This window comes from Sarcophilus harrisii, chromosome 2 (genome assembly GCF_902635505.1).
Source record: "Sarcophilus harrisii chromosome 2, mSarHar1.11, whole genome shotgun sequence".
Classification (NCBI taxonomy): Eukaryota; Metazoa; Chordata; class Mammalia; order Dasyuromorphia; family Dasyuridae; genus Sarcophilus; species Sarcophilus harrisii.
This window is the reverse complement of record NC_045427.1, coordinates 367,926,970-367,945,338: the sequence shown is the minus strand read 5'-3', so window position 1 is coordinate 367,945,338 and position 18,369 is coordinate 367,926,970. Positions and strand designations below refer to the sequence as shown.

The 18,369-nt window shown below is 33.4% G+C and overlaps 1 protein-coding gene across 1 annotated transcript in view; it reads left to right on the top strand.

The window, feature by feature from the left end:
- Positions 1 to 405: 405 nt before the first annotated feature.
- The window catches only part of C2H14orf132 (chromosome 2 C14orf132 homolog), a 53,672-nt gene continuing 35,708 nt past the window's right edge, over positions 406 to 18,369 (top strand). The window contains exon 1 of the mRNA XM_023495467.2: positions 406 to 975. Within this exon, the coding sequence (XP_023351235.1) occupies positions 421 to 975 (555 nt within the window). The 5' untranslated portion in view covers positions 406 to 420. The remainder of the gene's footprint in view (positions 976 to 18,369) is intronic.

Below are 18,369 nucleotides of genomic sequence, written 5' to 3'. Positions count from 1 at the left end.
GAACTTGGATCTTCTTGGTGCTATTCACCTAGGTGCTTTGAACATAGGAAGCCCTTTATGAATGAATATAAAAGCACTTGTTAAGCATTAATAAACATGAGTATATGCCAAGCACTGTTATAAGGTTGAGGATAAAATAAAAAAGCAAAGAAAGATGGTTTCTGGTTTCAAGTAGTTTGCATTTTAATAGGAGACAAAATGGAATTCAAGTACATAAGAGAAGTATGAACAAAGTGTTACATAAGAACGAGGAGGGGAAAAAGCTCATTTCTAAAATGTGGATTTTGTAATAATGCTAGTGGGCAGGTAGGAAAGTGAAAGAAAACAAAGGCAATTTGGAGTCAGACTGTCAAGAGCCTTGATTTTTCTCCTCTATAAACAGGAATTTATGTTCTGTCACCGTAAACTATCGTCTCTTGGATGTTAAAACCTGTTTGGATCTCTGATCTGGGGCGAGAAACAGCTGGCCTGGCCGTGGGGGCATGGAGAACCGTGCACAGGGCATCTGGAAGATGCCAAAGAGTATCAGAAAGGCTGGGCTGGGCTGAGTCCGCCTTTTGGCCAGGGCCAAGCCAGAGGCTGCAAGTGAATAGCTCTATAGGAGACGATCACGTGGCAGGGCGGGAGCCAGTCCGCTTTCTCCAAGGGTACCCTCAGCCTCAGCTCTGCCAGACGACCAGCAGTCTCGCTGCCCAGAGTCCGGGAGGCGCACGGGACTCCTGGGCCAACCTCACCAAGCTGCGGGGACCTGTGAGAAAGAAACCATCACACGGGACAAGAGCTGAGTTAGCCACCACCTCCTACTCCGCACCTCCATTCTTTAGTTGCTGGAACAGCAACAGCAGCAGTGACAGTGGCAGCAGCAACAGCAGCGAAGGTAGCTGTGAAGGCAGCAGCGGCGGCGGAGTGGACAGCGAAAATCGCAGCCATACAAGCAGAAGCAACAGCATGGATCTTTCATTTATGGCAGCGCAGGTAATGGGACCCTTTTCGATCCTCGAAGGTGGGACATCCACACAGACCCTGGAGCCCCCTTTCACCGCCGTCTCCTCCCCTCCTGTTTTCGCAGTATTTAGAGGAACCCCTGTTTTGGCGTGGTGTCCCCCTTCTTCCTGTCTTCCTTCCCCTCCACTCCGACCTGATGGCTAGCAAAGCTTTAAAAAAAAAAAAAAAACATAACAAAACAAAACACCCTTATCCAATCCCAAGCCTGTCTAGTTTATCACCTCAATACTAACTCCTCTGACCAGCAAGCTGGGATTTGAGACAGTCAAACGCAAGCGCTAGGTGCCTCTGTCTAGGACCTTTATTCCTTCCTTTTCTTTGTTCTCTCTCGCTCACACCAGAAGAGAGACCAAAGCTGGAGAGTGAGGAAGTCAGAACTGAGTGATTTGAACCTGTGAGAGTAGTCAGGGATGGACTCTTGAGGCACCTGGGTGTGACCATCCGGCCTCAACTGTGCGTAACCGTGTCTCCCTTTCCCAGCCCTTCCTCGGCGACCCCCGAAGGGGGAAAAAAGAGAAGAGACTCTGCACCCATCTGGAAGGGCTCTTCAATTAGGGAACAAGCTTAAGTTCTGGACTAGAAAAAAGGGTGGGTATTGCTATGTCTTAAAGCAAGGGCTCAATCTTTTTGTGTCCTAGAAGTTTATGGACCCTTTCTTGAGGTCTTAAATGTGTAAAATAGAATATATAGGAATACAAGAGAAGTCAAATAGGTTAAAATGCTAAAATGCAGTTATTATTATTTTAAGTTCATGAATCTCAAATTAAGAACTCCTGAGTTAAAGGCAGAGTTCATGTACTTAAATCTCCATTTCTCCATGCTCTCTTCATTTCCTAGTGTCAGGGACATCATTTTTCACTTTCCCCATCTGCCAAATGTGAATAATAATAATAATGTCTGCCCTGATCCACAGGGTTATGACAAGAATGAAGTGGATATGAACGTCCAGCATAACTCAAACAAACTATTCTTGCAAGGTAATATGGTAATAATAAGATAGAAAGAATTGTCAAAAATTGCTGACATATATGGGCACCTGCTCTTGTAGCTCTTTTCTTTGAATAAGTAGAGAGGGTTTTCAGGTATCTGGTATGGCCTTGGTCTCTTGATGGATTTTTCTTTTTTTTTTTTTCCTGGGTGAACTTTTCAAGAAATATTTATTTAGAACTAAGTACAATTTAAGAAAAAACAAAATAGAAAAAGACAAAAAGAGAGAAATTTTTTTTTAAAAAAAACAGCATTATGTACCTAGTAGAACATCAGGAAAGATTCAAAATATGTAACAAAAATTTCCATTTCAAGAAAGCATGTATAATAAAGGTGAACTATCAAAATGGTAAAAGGCTCTGTTGCAAATATCATTAGCTGGCAGCCATCTCTACTCCCCCAGTCTCCTGGAGTTAAGGGCCTCCAGTTTTGTTTCATGAGGGGCATGCCTTTAGTGCTCTGTGCATGTTGCTTCATCAGTCTTCTTGGTCTAAAGTGCACTTGCATGGTGTCTTTAAAAAGACACGGATTCTTTTTGAATAATCCAAAATGAGAATGAATTCCAGCCCCACCCTTACAACTACCTTTGTTGTTTGAAAGATGAATGTATTTAACAAGGGCAGCAGGAAAATCAGATCATATGCTTATTATGAGCAGGAAGGAAAAACAATCTTTCCCCTTTTAACAAGATTCTGAAAATTGGCCTAACTGGTAAGAGGCTTATTTTCTTTCATCTAATCTTAGAAATTAATAATATCAAGGAAATCATGGTGCCTTTTCTACAAGATGCTTTTCTCAAATAATGCTCTGAGCATGATAGGCATTTGATAAGTATTTTAATCTAATAAGCTATATGATACAGTATTCTTCTAAATAGAAGAATTTTGAAGACAGAGATCATGCTGAACATTTCTTTGTCTTCATGTTTCTCAGTGTCATTTTCATAGTAAGAACTTAAAGTGATTCTAACAATTAATTGTTTCTCTATATGAGCACTTCCTTTCTTAACAAAGAGCACAACCTCTCTATAGCTTGGTAGATGATCTTTGACAGCTGCTTTGGCCAAAAAAAAATCATGTTGTGGTCCATTTTCTAGTGATGAGCCTGCCTATATTCCTCTAGATTGTTTTTCCTTGGAGATGATCCCATCCTTTAATAATAATGATGATAGTAATTTTCGTTTATGTAGAGCCTTAAGGATTGCAAAGTACTCTACAAATATTTGATTTTATCCTCATTACAAACCTGAGGGCTAAGTGAAATCATTATCCCCATTTTACTAATAAGGAAACTGGGTTCCAAATGATTTACACAAAGTCATATTGACAATAAAGTATCAGGATCAGGATTCAAATGTAGGTCTAAATCTAGTGTTCTTCCCACCAAAATCATGTTTGATTATGTATTTTTTATTGAAATGAAAAGACTTCCTCAATATCCCACAAATGCTTAGAATCAATGACCTGTTCCACTTGGAATGTTAAGCAATTTTTAAAGTTGTCTTTCTAACAATAAATGAAGTTAGTTGAAGCAAATATGGAAAAATTTCACTTAATTATTTTTGCTTTTCTCTGAAAAAAAATAGACTATTTGCATTAAGTGATTAATAAGTCAAACAGAGCATCCTAGAGTTTGCTGTCTTCCCTTGAGGTCTGAAACCTTCAAAGAAATCCCAACTCTTTTGCAAGGATTTCATCTTCCCAATTGCTCTAAAGAACAGTTTGTTGACCTACTTAAATTCTTAGCTCTTATTTCCTAAATGGGAAGTAATTCTAAAAGGCAATAATTCTAAAAGTAGTAAGGTACTTTTTCACTGTAAAACCTTTAGTGTATTTTCCCATGGAGAAGAGAGACAATTACTGCCTCTTTGTTTCTCTTTACTCTCTATCATATCACAAACAGCTGATATTTCTTTGGTAACAAGATAAATTGATTACCAAAATCCTTGAGGATGGCTATAGCAATGGAAGTTGCTATGGCAACTTTACAAAATAAACTTGTTTTCAAAACACATGTTGATGTCATAACCCACAATGAAACTGCATATCAACTCAAAACTTGGAAAAATGAGTTTCATGGGTTGGCATTGTATTGGGCGAGTCTTAGAAAAGTATTAGATTTGGTTTCTGCCTTCAATCAATAAATAAATATTTATTAAGCATCTGCTCTGGGTTGACACTGTGCTAAGTTTTGAGGATATAAAGACAAAAATGAAATAATTTCCCTCCAGAAATTTACATTCTAGTGGGAGGAGACAAAATTTACATTTATCAATAAATTCAAGATATAGACAAAGGAAAATATAATTTTAGCAGGAAAGGGAAGGTTGGTACTAGTGGAGAAGCAGGAAAAGTCTCATATAAGAAATGGCACAGCTTTGAAGGAGATGGGATTCTAAGAGGTGTAGGTGATTCTGAAATTTTTTTTTTCAGGCATGAGGAGAAATCTGCAAAGATATGGAGACAAGAGGTAAAAAAAAAATCTCACGAGCTCTTTGTTGCTTAATGCAAGTGGCAACACTAGGTAATGAGGAGAGGATTCATGGACAACCTGGGTCTGAAACTGGGAGAACAAGGAGTAGGAATTAAATAGGCAGAGAGAAATAGAGAGAAGCTAAATATTCTTTGTAAAGATTGGGATGTGAAATCCAAACAAAAGCATTGCACAGCAATTCTAAACATCTTTCACATGCATCATCTCATTTACCCTTTTACAACAATCCTAGAAGAGAGGCAAGGAAAGAATTATTTTTCCATTTTACAGACAAGAATGAAGGCTTAAAAAGAGTGATTGTCCCAAGGTTTGATAGCTATTTAATTGACACAAAAAGGACCAGAATTTAGGTTTTCTGATTCCTACTCCTATGCTCTTCCCTCCATATCATGATGCATGTTTTCTTTTCTTTTTTTTTAAGTTTTAATGATGTTTTGATTTTACATAACAAATATTTACAAATTGATTCAAATTGTTCAGGCTTTATCCTGGAATAAAGTGAAATTGATAAGTTAAAACAATAACTTAACAGGATCATGAGATAGATAAAACAAGTATGAGTATCCCTATATTGTAGATAAGAGGACTTATCCAGGGTCACATAGTAAATATTAGAGGCAAGTTTGGAATACAAATCTCCCTGGCTCAAAATCCAGCATGTTCCTATCATTCTATAGTTTCCTCATGTATAAAATGAGAGGTCCCTTCCACTTCTAAAATACTATTAGTGGGGCATAAGGTTGAGAGGCAGCAATGGTCTGAGTTTCCCATCTTTGATAGCCTGCATCTTAATTGAATACTCATCCAAGAAAAATAATTTAATAAATATTGTTTAACAAAATCTAATCCTGTTAAGAAATCCCATTTTGTCCACAACCAAGGCCTTTCTAATCCTTCTTGCAGTCAAGTTTTTACTTTCAATATGATTTAGTTGACTACAGGATTATACTTGAATTAAAAAAAAAAACAACAATAATTTCCTGTGTTAAAAAGGGATCACTTAATTTCTACTTTAACACAATCCTGGAAACAGGATAAAAAATGAGAGAACATGAGAGTTGGGGAACTATTTTGAACAATAGAATAAATAGGAAGAAAAAAATATCAGGTTTCTTAGACTGGTTGTTTATAAGAAGTTTGTGAATATAAACTCTGCCTCATCAGCAGTGTTAAGCCCCTTGAGAGCAGAGCCACGATTGGGCAAGTCATTTATCACTCTGGGGCTCATTTTCTTCTTCTGCAAGTTGAGAGTTTTTAGATTAGCTGAATAATGAATGGATGAATGAAAATGCTTTTATTAAGCATTTACTGTGCCCCAACCATTGTGCAGTATGCTGCTGATATAAATATAAAAGTTCATCTTCAACATGTTTGAATCCTAATAAAGGGGACAAATAACACTGGGGAGTGGTGGCTAGGAAAGAATTCTTTCTCTGTCTGGAGAATCAAGAGTATATTACTAATCCACAGGTGACCGTTCAATTTTCCTTTTGCAGGAGCAAAGACAGAGAGTACATGAACTTCAGCAGATCTGATTTTTAATGGTTTTATGATCCTAAGGTTCCTTCTACCTATAACCTTCTCTAGTTCTGTGATTCTTCTTGAGGCTTTCTTTGTTTCCCTTCTCTTAGTTGGTTATGTTATGACTTACAGTGCTGTTAAATGTGCTCTCAGCAGAGTACATCTGTTATCCTACTCCAAAAGACTGGTCTCATAACCCATATTTTCCTTTGTTTTGCAAGTTATATAAAATCTGCTAAATAGGAATCCATCTTTGTTTCCTTAATATGCTCATGTTTTGTTCTTTTTCTAGAATGTCCTCATTCTTATCACTACCTGTGGAAACTTAACCATCCTGTAAGACTCGACTAAAATACTGCCCCTTCCAGGAAGCTTTCCATTATTCCTTCCTATCCCTGATCCAGAAATAAACAAAAGAATAAGCTTATTTAGAGCTTAATATGTACCAAATATCATGGTAAGCACTGGAGTTACCAAAAAAAAAAAAAAGAAAAAAAAGAAATGAAAAAGACTTTCTGCCCTCTCACATTCCAATGGAGAGGAAAACATATACAATTTAAGGAGTACTAGCTAGAGAGGGAGAACTTTGATGTGGAAAGCTACAGAATGGTGAGTGGGATAATAAGAGAATAAATTGACATAAGGCAGAGTTGATTTTGATCATACTTAAAGAATTGGAGAAATGAGAGGATGAAGAAAGGTACAAGAAATTAGCAAAGAAGTCAAAGAAGTTGGTATAACTATGGAAGAAATGACAGAAAAGAATAGAAAATAGCAAAACAAAATATGGTTGGAGCTTTTCTGAAATAGGGGATCAGGAAACAGTCCTCAAATTAAGAAATCAAAACTTCAAAGCAAAGTTTCTCCAGAATATAGATCCTTGTGTAATAATTTAGTTGGTCCAGCTAAAGAAGAGATAGTCAAAGAGGAAGAAGGAGTAGTCTTTTCCTTCTTTAGAGCTTTATAATATTTTCTTTGTACTTTTCATCCTGTGAATATAACATTCTGCAGGTATAGGCATTTTTTGTTTGTGTATTATCACCACTACTAATGTCAAAACTTCCTTATGTCAGAGGCTGAGAGTCTTTTATCCTTATTATTCTTCATGCTAGAGCATAGAACCTTTAATATAGTAGCTATTTAATGTAGTATTAGATGAGTGGATGGAAATGGTAAACAATAATGCTTTTGGTTATAGGCAAATGAATCTAGAACTGAAAATTAGAAGCCTTTTCTTTTCTATATGCCAAACAACATCTCATTTAAATCATTTACAACTTCCAACATATCCCACAAATAGTAAAAGAAGCCTATTTTCATAAGTCACCCTCTTAGGTCTGCTTGCTTCCCAAAAATATTTTCGTAAAATATATTCCAGATGAAAAATAAAAACATAAAACTATTCAATAGATCAATTAGTTTGAGCCAGTTCAACTGAACATTACTTAATTTGTGATTTGGGTAGATACAGCATAGTGAAACTCTAAAGTGGGAGCCAGGAGACCTGGGTTTCTTGTTCTGCTGCTAATGCAACAAGATAAACATTTATTTAAATGGAAATTAAATGTTCCCAGACTTCTAGGGGTTCATAATCTATTGGAGTAAATTTAACATACATAGATGAGTAAGCATCAAAGGTACAAAAAGTAATTTCTTTTTTGTATGCTGAGCATGTCTAACAACTTTAATAGAAGTACCAGTTATAAATCAGAGATACAAGGGCATGCAAAAATGATAATTTAGTTATTATGGGATTATTTGTTAACACAAAGAAATCATATTGCAAACTTTCTCCTAATTACTGGGTTAAACTAGTTTTAAGTTATAAATTTGGACATAAAAATGAAACATCTCAACCAATTTTTCACAATTAGTCATGTCTTTAGTATTGTTTAGACACAACCTAATTTTTAAAAAATGATAGCTCAAAAATAATTTCAAAAAAGGGAGCGAACTAATACTTTGAGTAGGGGTGGAAATCAGGAAAATCCTTTTATAGATTACAGAACTTGTGTTGTATTTTTTTAAAGTACTGCTGCAGTGGTAGGAAAGGAATATATTCCATATATGGAAGACCATCTATGTTAAGGACCAGAAAGCAATCCAGTCTCAGCCTGAAGAGATAGATTGGGAACATAATGTGAAGAACATTTAAAAACCCTAAAAGAAACAAAGACTTCTGAAGTTCATCAAGTAGGGCAATTAGTCAATTAGAATTTTAAAATCACTTATCATGTACTACATACCATATTCAGCAATGGAAATACAAAGAAAAACAAACAAAAACTGTGTCCTTATGGACTTTATAGAGGAACAATTTGGAAACAACTACATACAAACAAGATATGTACAAGGATAAATTGGGAATAATTTCATATTTCCATCCATCCAATAAAATTAAGTAGGACTGAGAAAGGTTTCTTATAGGAGTGGCATGATCAGATTTGAAAAAAGGACAGGGTATCTATGAAAACTATAGAAGAACTCAACTGATAGGGAAAACTTATAACCTTTTAATGGAATACTACTTCCCTTCTGGACAGTTCTGGTTAGAAATTTATTCTTTAATAGATATGAAATCTATCTCTTAATCTATTCTTCCTAAGTCTGCCTTTTGAGGTCAAACAGAATAAATATAATTCATATTCCAGATAACAGATGTCAAGAGACCTGTGGTTCAAATCCCAGCTCTGTCACTAAGATAATTGCTGTGTCAAGATGGACAAGTTATTTCTTCACTCTGAACATGAGTTTCTGAATACAAATGAAGTAATTGATGTAGATTATTTCTGATGTCCCTTTGGATTCTGTGACATTTTTATGAATTGCTTATGGAATCATTCTAAAATCCTAAATGTAAAGCCATGCAGTTGTCCTCTCCTTTCCAGAATGAGTTGCTAGTTGAGGAAATTAGATCAACATAACTCCCATCACTGCCTCTTCCCAGATTGCTGAGATAGAATGTTTTTGTCTAGGCAATAATATTGTTTAGCAAGAATAATCATTTGCATACTCATTGTCTTTTTAAAACATAATTTTGAATCAGTAACATATCTTTCCGCACTTTAAAATACTTAATTATTTTGGCATTTAATTAAAATTTAGCATTAAGTTTAAGTATAAATGCAATACATACCCATCTAAAGGGAGGGACTGATGGTAAGTTTATCCAAACAATCTTAAAGAATCATTTTTTTAAATGGGAAAAATACACAATTTTGAGTTTAACATGAATTATTAACATTTTCTTAAGTTTAGACATTTAACAGAACAATAAGTCAAGCCCCCATTTGTAATGAATGCTGACTGCTGAGATATAAATCTTCACTCTAAAAATTTAACAACTGAGTTTTTAAAGGCAAAGTAGAGGTGGGTCCCACCAGTATACATGGAAGCATTTAATAAATACTTGTTGACTTTTACACAAGTTAATTATTCAAATATTTAGAAAATCTATTAAGAGCTAAAAGTTTTCTTAATTATATCATTTGTGTCTCCTATATTCTAAATTTAACAAATGATAAAAAGAATATTTTAACACATAAACTAGAACAAATTATACATAAAACTACACACTTCTATTGCCAACAGCTTGATTTTTAAGTGTAAAATAAATTCAATATTTCTTTCAAAACAGTTCTGTTTGTCCATATTTCCCTCTGAGCATCCTTTTGTTCTCTTCTGTAAATTAAGAAAATGCTTTAGTGTCCATCTTTTCTTTCTTTTCTTTTCTTTTTTTTCAGCAACATTATCAATTAGTTCCTCTCTCCAATTTAAAAAAAGAAAAACACTATTTTTGTAATCAATAAGCATAGTCAAGCAAAAAGATGTCACAATTGATTGGTACAAATAAGTATTTTTCCTGCATTTTTATTAGGAACAAGTTACATGCTTCATTATGAATACTTGGAAATTGTGAGATAGTTATTTAATTTATCTAAATCATTTCCAAGTTGTTTTTTTCCTTTCAAGTGTTGTTTCTACTGTATAAATTGTTCTGGCTCTGCTCATTTCACTCTGCTTTAATTCATATATCAGATTTCTCTCAGAACATTCCTTTCTTCATTTCTTATGGTACAAGAATATTTCATTCTTATTTCATTTTGTTACATTTATATACCATGATTTGTTCATCCATTCCCTAGTTCATTGCCTTTTTCCCAGTTCTTTACAATTAGAAAAAAAAAAGAGCTGCTATAACTATGTTTTAATCTTTCCTCTCTCTCTTTGCTCCTTTTCAAAGAGTTTCAAAAGCCCTAGTAATGGCATTTTAGGGCATAGTTCTAAATTGCTTTCCAAAATGGCTAGAGAAATTCATAGCTCCACCAAAAAGTTCATTAGCACATCAATTTTTCCATAACCTCTCCAACTGTCATTTTCCTTTTCAATCAGCTTTGCCAATATGACAGGTGAAGGTGAGTGGTATTAATTTGCACCTTTAAAAATTATAAATGATTTGGAGCATATTTTTATATAGTTGGTGATCATTTGGATTTTCTATGTCTATTCATATCCATTTATCTAGTAGGAAATGGTATCCATTCTTATATAGTTGAATCAGTGCTTTATAAAACATAAATACTGAATCTTTATCAGAGAAATTTGCTGCAAAGATTTTTTTCAGTTAAATGTTTTTCTTCTAATTCTAACTATACTGATTTTATTTGTGGAGAAATTTTTCCATTTTATGTCATTTTGTCTTCAGTGCTTATCTCTACCATTTGGTCAAACAAAGTTTTATCCATAGCTACAAAAGTTATTTTGTAACCTCTATTTTGTTTGTGAGATGACTTTTTAGATCTACATTACATATCCACTTGGAGCTTATTATACATAAGGTGAAATACTGGTCTTAATCTCATTTCTGTCAGACTAATATCCTGTTTTCTTCTCATTTTTTGGGGGGGGAAGCTAGTGAGTCTTTGCCCAACAGTTGAGGTCTTTGGGCTTTATTGAATAATATTCTGCTATATTCTTTTGCTTCTGTATAGAATACCCAATCTATTTCAGTAATCTATTTCTTAATTTTTAAACCAATGTCAAATAATTTTTATGATTATTTATAGGTAGTTTACTTGAGATCTGTTTAAAATTAAATCACCTTCCTTTCCACTTTTTATTATTATTATTTTCTTTGAGATTATCGACTTTTTTGTTCCTCTGAATGAACTTTATTACTTTTCTCCTACTTTAACAAAGTGACTCTTTGTTAATTTTGACATTCAATAAGTAAATTAATATTTTTTTATTATATTGGCATAGCTTAACCATGAACAATTAGTTTACTAATTATTTAAGTCTGAGTATTTAGTATAAAGAGTATTTAGAATCTGTATTCATATATTCTATTTCTTGTGTGTGTATGTTGGGAGGGGGGGGGGTTCCATAATAGTTTTGATCTCAAATCTCTTAGTTCTACTCACTTCACTTAGCACCAGTTCATATAAGTCTTTACAGGCTTTTCTGAAATTAAAGAGCTAATAATTTTTAAGAATATAAAAGAGAATTGACCAAAACTATTATGTGATGATCAACTGTGATAGACCTGTCCCTTTTCAACAATGAAGTGATTCAAGGCAACTTCTAATAGACTTATGCTGGAAAGAGCCATTTGCATCCAGAGAGAGATCTTTGGAGACTGAATGTGGATCAAAACATAGTATTTTCATCTTTTTTGTTGTTTTCTTGCTTGTTTTTTTTTCTTTTTTTCCATGTTTTTTCCCTTTTGATCTGATTTTTCTTGCACAACATAATAAATGTGGAATTATGTTTAGAAGAATTGCACATGTTAATCTATATTAAAATGCTTGCTGTCTAGGGAAGAGGGAGAAGGAGGGAGAAAAATTTGGAACACAAGGTTTTGCAAATATGAATGTTGAAAACTATTTTTGCATATACTTAGAAAAATAAAAAGCTATATTTTAAAAAAGCATTAGCTTTTTTGGCACAGGTTATAGCTATTGATATTTACCATATCAGAAGTTAAAATATTTTAGTAAAAATAGTTATGACTTTGGGTCACATTGGGGTTTTAAGGAAACTAGACTGTACTTTGAGAACTGTTATTTGCAATGCTATAGTTTCTTTGGAATTTTTGTCTTTGCGCTGAGTTTTGTTTGTAATATACAAAAAGTTGATAATTTATGTAAGTTTGTTTTATATGTTGCTATTTTACTGATGTTATGAACTATTTCAGAGTTTATTTTTTTTAATTTGAATGAATAGGATTCTCCACAAGGAGCGTCATATATATCAGCAGCAAAGTGATATATAATTTCCCTTCATTTCTGTTTATTATCTCAATTTCTTTTTTCTTATCCTGTTATGTAGTTAACATTTCTAGTTCTAATTTAATCAATAAATAAACATTTGTTCAGTGTTTGCAATGTGCTAGTTGTTGGGGATACATTTAACAAAAAAGAAACAATCCCTAATCTCAAGGAGTTTACATTCTAAAAAAAGACAAATACATATATGTGTATAAGGAATAAAGATAAAGAGAATGCAATGTAGATACATATAGAGTAAATATAAGATTACTTAATTATCTTTCCTTGTTCTTTTTGCTAGGTCAGTTATTTTCATAGCATATAGCTAACATTTAAATCTATTTTTTCAGTCTTTTTGATTTTGCTCTGATGTTTCTTATTGTCTCATGAAATCATATATTTGTTTAGTTCAATCTAATTTTCTTGGAACTTGATACTTGGATAAGTATTCCACTTCTGTTCTCCTTCTAATTCTTTCCAACAAGGCTCTTATTTCACTTATAATTTTACTTATTTCTTGCTTCATTTCTTACAGGTTCTCTTGTTTCTTTTTATATTTTTGCAAGGCATGCAAGTGACTTGACTGGGGTCACCCAACAAGTAGTGTTAAGTGTCTGAGCTCAGATTTGAACTCAGGTTCTCCTGACTTCAGGAGTGCTTTATCTACTGTATTATCTAGCTGCACTTCTTACAGGTTCTCTTACAGTCCTTGTGGTCAAATTATATTTTTCTCTGATACTTTGCTTTTTTATTTATTATATTTATTGTAATATTGTTTGGGGTTTATTTCTTGGGCTTCTTGGGAAGTATACTTTTTATGGTGTTCAGTGTCTTTTTCTATTTATTCATATAAACAATTTCTTATTTGGAATTTTGTATCAAGGTCTGCATTTTTGAAAAGGCCTTGAAATTAGTTTCCTGGGTCTAGTTTCTAGTTTGCTTGAGGCATCTATACTCATAATACTGGTAGCTTTCTCACTAGCTTCTCTCAGCGCCCCCCCCCCAAAAAAAATTAACTAGTTTCAAACTGTGGCAGCCTTCATGGATCTTTTTAGCATTACAGAGCAGAGTTCTGTTACTTTTTGATGTTCACAGGGCATAATAGTCTGAGCATTCCTGACATGTCCAGGGTCTTCAAATGTGGAGGGACCACCCTGAAGCTTCTTCATTGGAAGGTCTGCTTGTCCCTGCATAAGGAGTATTACAGGCTTCAGGTGCAACTGGAGCATCACTGCTATGTGCTAACAGACATGTGCCTTCCCTACCTATGAAAGTTCTGGTAGGGTTCCTTTCCTAGTGCTTATGTGCTTCTCTTTGAATAGATCTAAGCTGAGTGAAGATGCCAAACTAGAGTTAACATTAGATTTCTTGTTCATCATTTCATGAGTTGTAGATGTTTTCTGGAGTGTATTTTGAGAGCTATGCCATGCATCCATCTTAATAAGAAATGTCCAGATCTATTAAAGGCAATGGAGAATTATAGCACCTGGGTCATTATCATTTGGATTTTGATATATTTCCTGAAATTCTATATCACAGAATTCTAAAGTTGAATTTAAAATTCTCTACCAGACCCCTGAGCAGGAGATATAAAATATGAAAGGGCTATATGTAAACCCTACATTTTAGGAAAATCACTTTGGCAGATGAATAGAGGATGGGTTGGATTAGAGAGAAATTTCAAATAGAGAGGCCAATTACAAAACTATTGTATGAGTCTAGAAGAGAGGCATTATAATCCTGTACAAAAGTGAGGCCTGTGTGAGTGTTGAAAATAGCTCATTTACAAGAGATTTGTGAAGACAGAAATAAGAAAATTTAACAAACAAAACAAATGTAGACTGACTGTATATAAGGACTTGAAGAAGATATTGAGATTTTGAACCCATATTACAAGAAGACTGGTACTTGACAATAATAGAAAAGCAGAAAGATGAAAGAAATTTACATTTATCCCTATTAAATTTCATCTTAATAGATTCAGCCATTATTCTAGAAGTTCTAACTCTCTTTTGTAGTTGGTAAAGTCTGTGGGCCACTTCCTAGAATTATTTTTTCAAATGCATAAAGTAAAATATGCTAATTACAAAAAAAATCAATTATGATATTAGTTGCAGTCATATCTGACTCTTCATGACCCTATTTGGAGTTTTCATTGCAAAGATACTTGAGTGATTTGCCATTTCCTTCTTCCTTTTCCAATGAAAAAAATTGAAACAAACAGGGTTAAGTCACTTGCCCATAATCACACAGCTGTCTAATTTTGATTAGGTTAATTTGAACTCATAAAGATGAATATTCTTAATTTCAAGCCCAGTGCTCTATCCACTGTACTACTTAGCTGCTTATATTGAGATGTATATAGAATACATATATATACATATACATGTATGTAATATTAAATTATATAGATATAGATATATACATGTGTGTATGTGTTTTTTAAAGTTGATGGATCCTAGGTTACAAATCACAGCTCTAGATTAAAAGGATTTTTTCTGGATTTTTTCTGGATCATGACTCCTAATGAATAAATGGTCCTTCCCACCTTTCTATTACTTGCAAATTTGATGAACATATCGTCAATGTTTTTATCCAAGGCATTTATGATAATGCTCAGAAGCCCAGCATCAGGGAATTCACTGGTGAATATCCTTACACATCGACATTGGACAACTTAAAAATTATCCTTTGAGTCCTGCCGTTTGACCACTTATGAATCTATTTCATATTTCTCCATTTTCTCCATAAAAATGACAAAATTGTCAAAGATATTTTACAAAAGCTTCATTAAAGTTTAGAGAAACTATATCCATAGCATTCTTCTCAGTTAATTTGGTATGATCTTTTTTTTTTATTTTCCATTCTGAATGTAAATATTAAACACAAAGGGCATATATAGTATATGCATTACAGAATTGACAAAAAGAATTATTTGTTCAACTGTAGGTATTCCTTAGGTTTGCTTTTATTTTTAAGTATATAATAAGATTAATCTATAACTTTCAAAGCTGTGGCAGAAGCTGTTGCTCATGAAGTTATGTTGGTTCTTTATAACCAATTCTTTCTTACCTAAAAATTTGCAGTTTCTTTAATGATCTATTCTGAAATTTTCCCAGGACTCAAAGTTCACTTGTGTATAATTTGTAGGATTTATTCTTTTCCTTATCTTGAGACATTTGTCCGACTCCAGTCTTGCAGTAGCCTTCCATTTTCCATGATCTTTCAAATATAATGGATTCTGGCTTAGTAATGATATAGCCAGATCTTTGGAGATGTGGCTCATGCAGTCCAGATGATTTACATTCAAGGGCAGATCAGTGATAGTTATCTCTTTATTTATCTTGTGTAACAACTCTCTGTTATTTTTCTTTATTCTGCCATGTCTAGTATAGAGGTAACTCTCCCTTGCAGAAAAGACAAAACAGAACAGGAATTTGGATTCTTAGTGGAATTCCTATTGGAATTTCTATTTGGAACTTGTCTCAGTTGTCAGTTGTTATAGCCCAAGCAAAGGTTCTTTCTAGAAATGTAGTTGTAAATAATTATCAATGGGGTTCTCTGTAAGGAAAATGGAAATTCACGTGCAGCACTGGAATTTAATTTGAATTATTGACATCTTATGTCTCAATAGGCAACAAAGCAATAAATCAAGTCATGATTTGTACCAATTATGTTTCTGAGGCATAAATGCTCATACTGAAATTTTAATAATCCAACCATACTCCATGATCTAACATTTCTTTAATCCTTCTTAACTTCAGGATTTGTAACACTATTTTTATAGGTTAATATCATGGTCTTATAGTCAGCTTCTTTTTACTTGTCTTGCTTATATCTTCCTTTTTAAAAATTTAAGCTAGCTTGTCTGTGACTTGTGCAGCCTCAATATTCTTCCCAAAAAAATTTCCTTTTTCTTTCTCATTGGAATTGTTTCCCTTTGTGTCTTTTAAACTTTATTCTTGAACATCTCTAGTCATTCCTCTGTTGACTTTCACATTAGTATTTTAGTTCATGGGAACTATCTTTCCCCCTGAACCAAAAAAATCTACTTTCCCTAAATCTAAGAAACATTTCATATTATGCTCAAATTTTCTCTGGATGAAGTGGTTGCTTCCCTATGTGGTTCATGTCTTTTCCACCTCAGCTTTCAGATCATGTCTTTTCAAGAGAAACAGATCCAGAATAAAATTTCCAGTTGTCCATTTCTGTATCTTTTGAATCATTTAAATTATTGTGAGGTAAGATTTGAACTCTGGGACACTGGCTTTATAAGTTAATTTTCTGTCTGCTGCACCACATTCCATTTCATTGGGCTTAAGAAATATTCAAAATAAGTTGAATTTGTACCTCTTCCCTTCTGCTTTATGTAAAATGTGGCTACTACTCAATTTCCAAGCCTTGATCCTCTATTTTTGTTTCTGTCATCTCAAATTCACAAAACAGAACCAATTCAACTTTTCAATTTGCTTGTCTTAAATTTGCTTTTATTGTCTGAATATTTTATTTTTTCAAATACATATAAAATAGTTTTCAACATTCATTTGAACATTTTTATGATTTTGTGTTTCAAATTTTTCTTCCTCTCTTTCTTATTTCCCCCATCCTCAAAACATCAAGCAATCTGAAATAAGTTAATTATGTGCAATCCTTTTAAATATATTTCCTTATTTGTCATGTTGTGCAAGAAAAATCAGACCAAAAGGGGAAAATCATGTCAAAGAAAAAGCAAATGAACAAAAAATGGTGAACATACTATATGTCAATACACTTTAAGTCTCCATAGTTTTCTCCTGGATGCAGATGGCTTTTTTTGATTCCAAGTCTATTAGAATTATATTGAATCACTACATTTTTTTTTGGAAGATGCAAGTCCACCAAAGTTTATCATCACATAATTTTGCTGTTACCATGTATAATGTTTTCCTGGTTCTACTCACTTCATTCAGTTCATGTAAATCTTTCCAAGCTTTTCTGATATCAGACTGTTCTTATAGAGCAATAATATTCCATTACATTCATATGCCATAACTTATTGAGCCATTCCCCAACTAATGAGCATCTACTAAGTTTTCAATTGCTTCCCATGACAAAAAGAGCTGCTGTAAATATTTTTGCACATGTGGGTCCTTTCTTTTATGATCTCTTTGAGATAAAGACCCAACAATGACACTGTTGGATCAGAAGATATGCACAGTTTGACACTTTTGGGCATAGTTCCAAATTATCTCCGGAACAGTTAGATCATTTCACAACTCCACCATGAATAAGACGTCTTCATGTCCCAGTTTTCCCACATCTCCTCCAATATTTATCATTATCTTTCCTGTAATCTTAGCCAATCTGAAAGATGTGAAGTGGTATCTCAGAACTTGTCTTAATTTATATTTCTTTAATCAATAGTGATTTAGGGCATTCTTTTAAATTTGAGTCAGTTCTCTATATATTTTAGAAATGAGACCTTTATCAGAACCCTTATATATAAAATTTTCCCCCAGCTTTTTGCTTCTCTTTTAATCTTGGCTGCATTAGTTTTGTTTGGGCAAAAGCTTTTTAATTTAATGTAATCAAAATTATCAATTTTGCATTTCATAATGTTCTCTAGTTCTTCTTTGACCAAAATTCCCCACCTTCTCCACAGATCTGACAGGTAGACTATGTCAGATCTGTGGAGAAGGGGGGAAATTTTGTCATATTTTGGCAAATTTTTTTCTATATCTATTGGGATAATATGTAATTTTTATAGATTTGTTATTGATATAATCAATTACACTAATAGTTTTCCTGATGTTGAATTAGCCCTGCATTCTTCATAAAAATCATATTGACCCTAGTGTATTATCGTGGTGATAAATTGTTGTAATTTCTTTGCTAATATTTTCTTTAAGATTTTTGCATCGATATTCATTAGGGAAATTGCTTTGTAATTTTCTTTCTCTATTTTGGCCCTTCCTAGTTTAGGTATCAGCACCATTTCTGTGTCACAAAGTGGATTTGGTAGGATTCCTTCTTCAACTATTTTTCAAAATAGTTTATGTAGCATTAGAGTTAATTGATTTTTAAATGTTTGATAAAATTCATTTGGAAGTCCAAT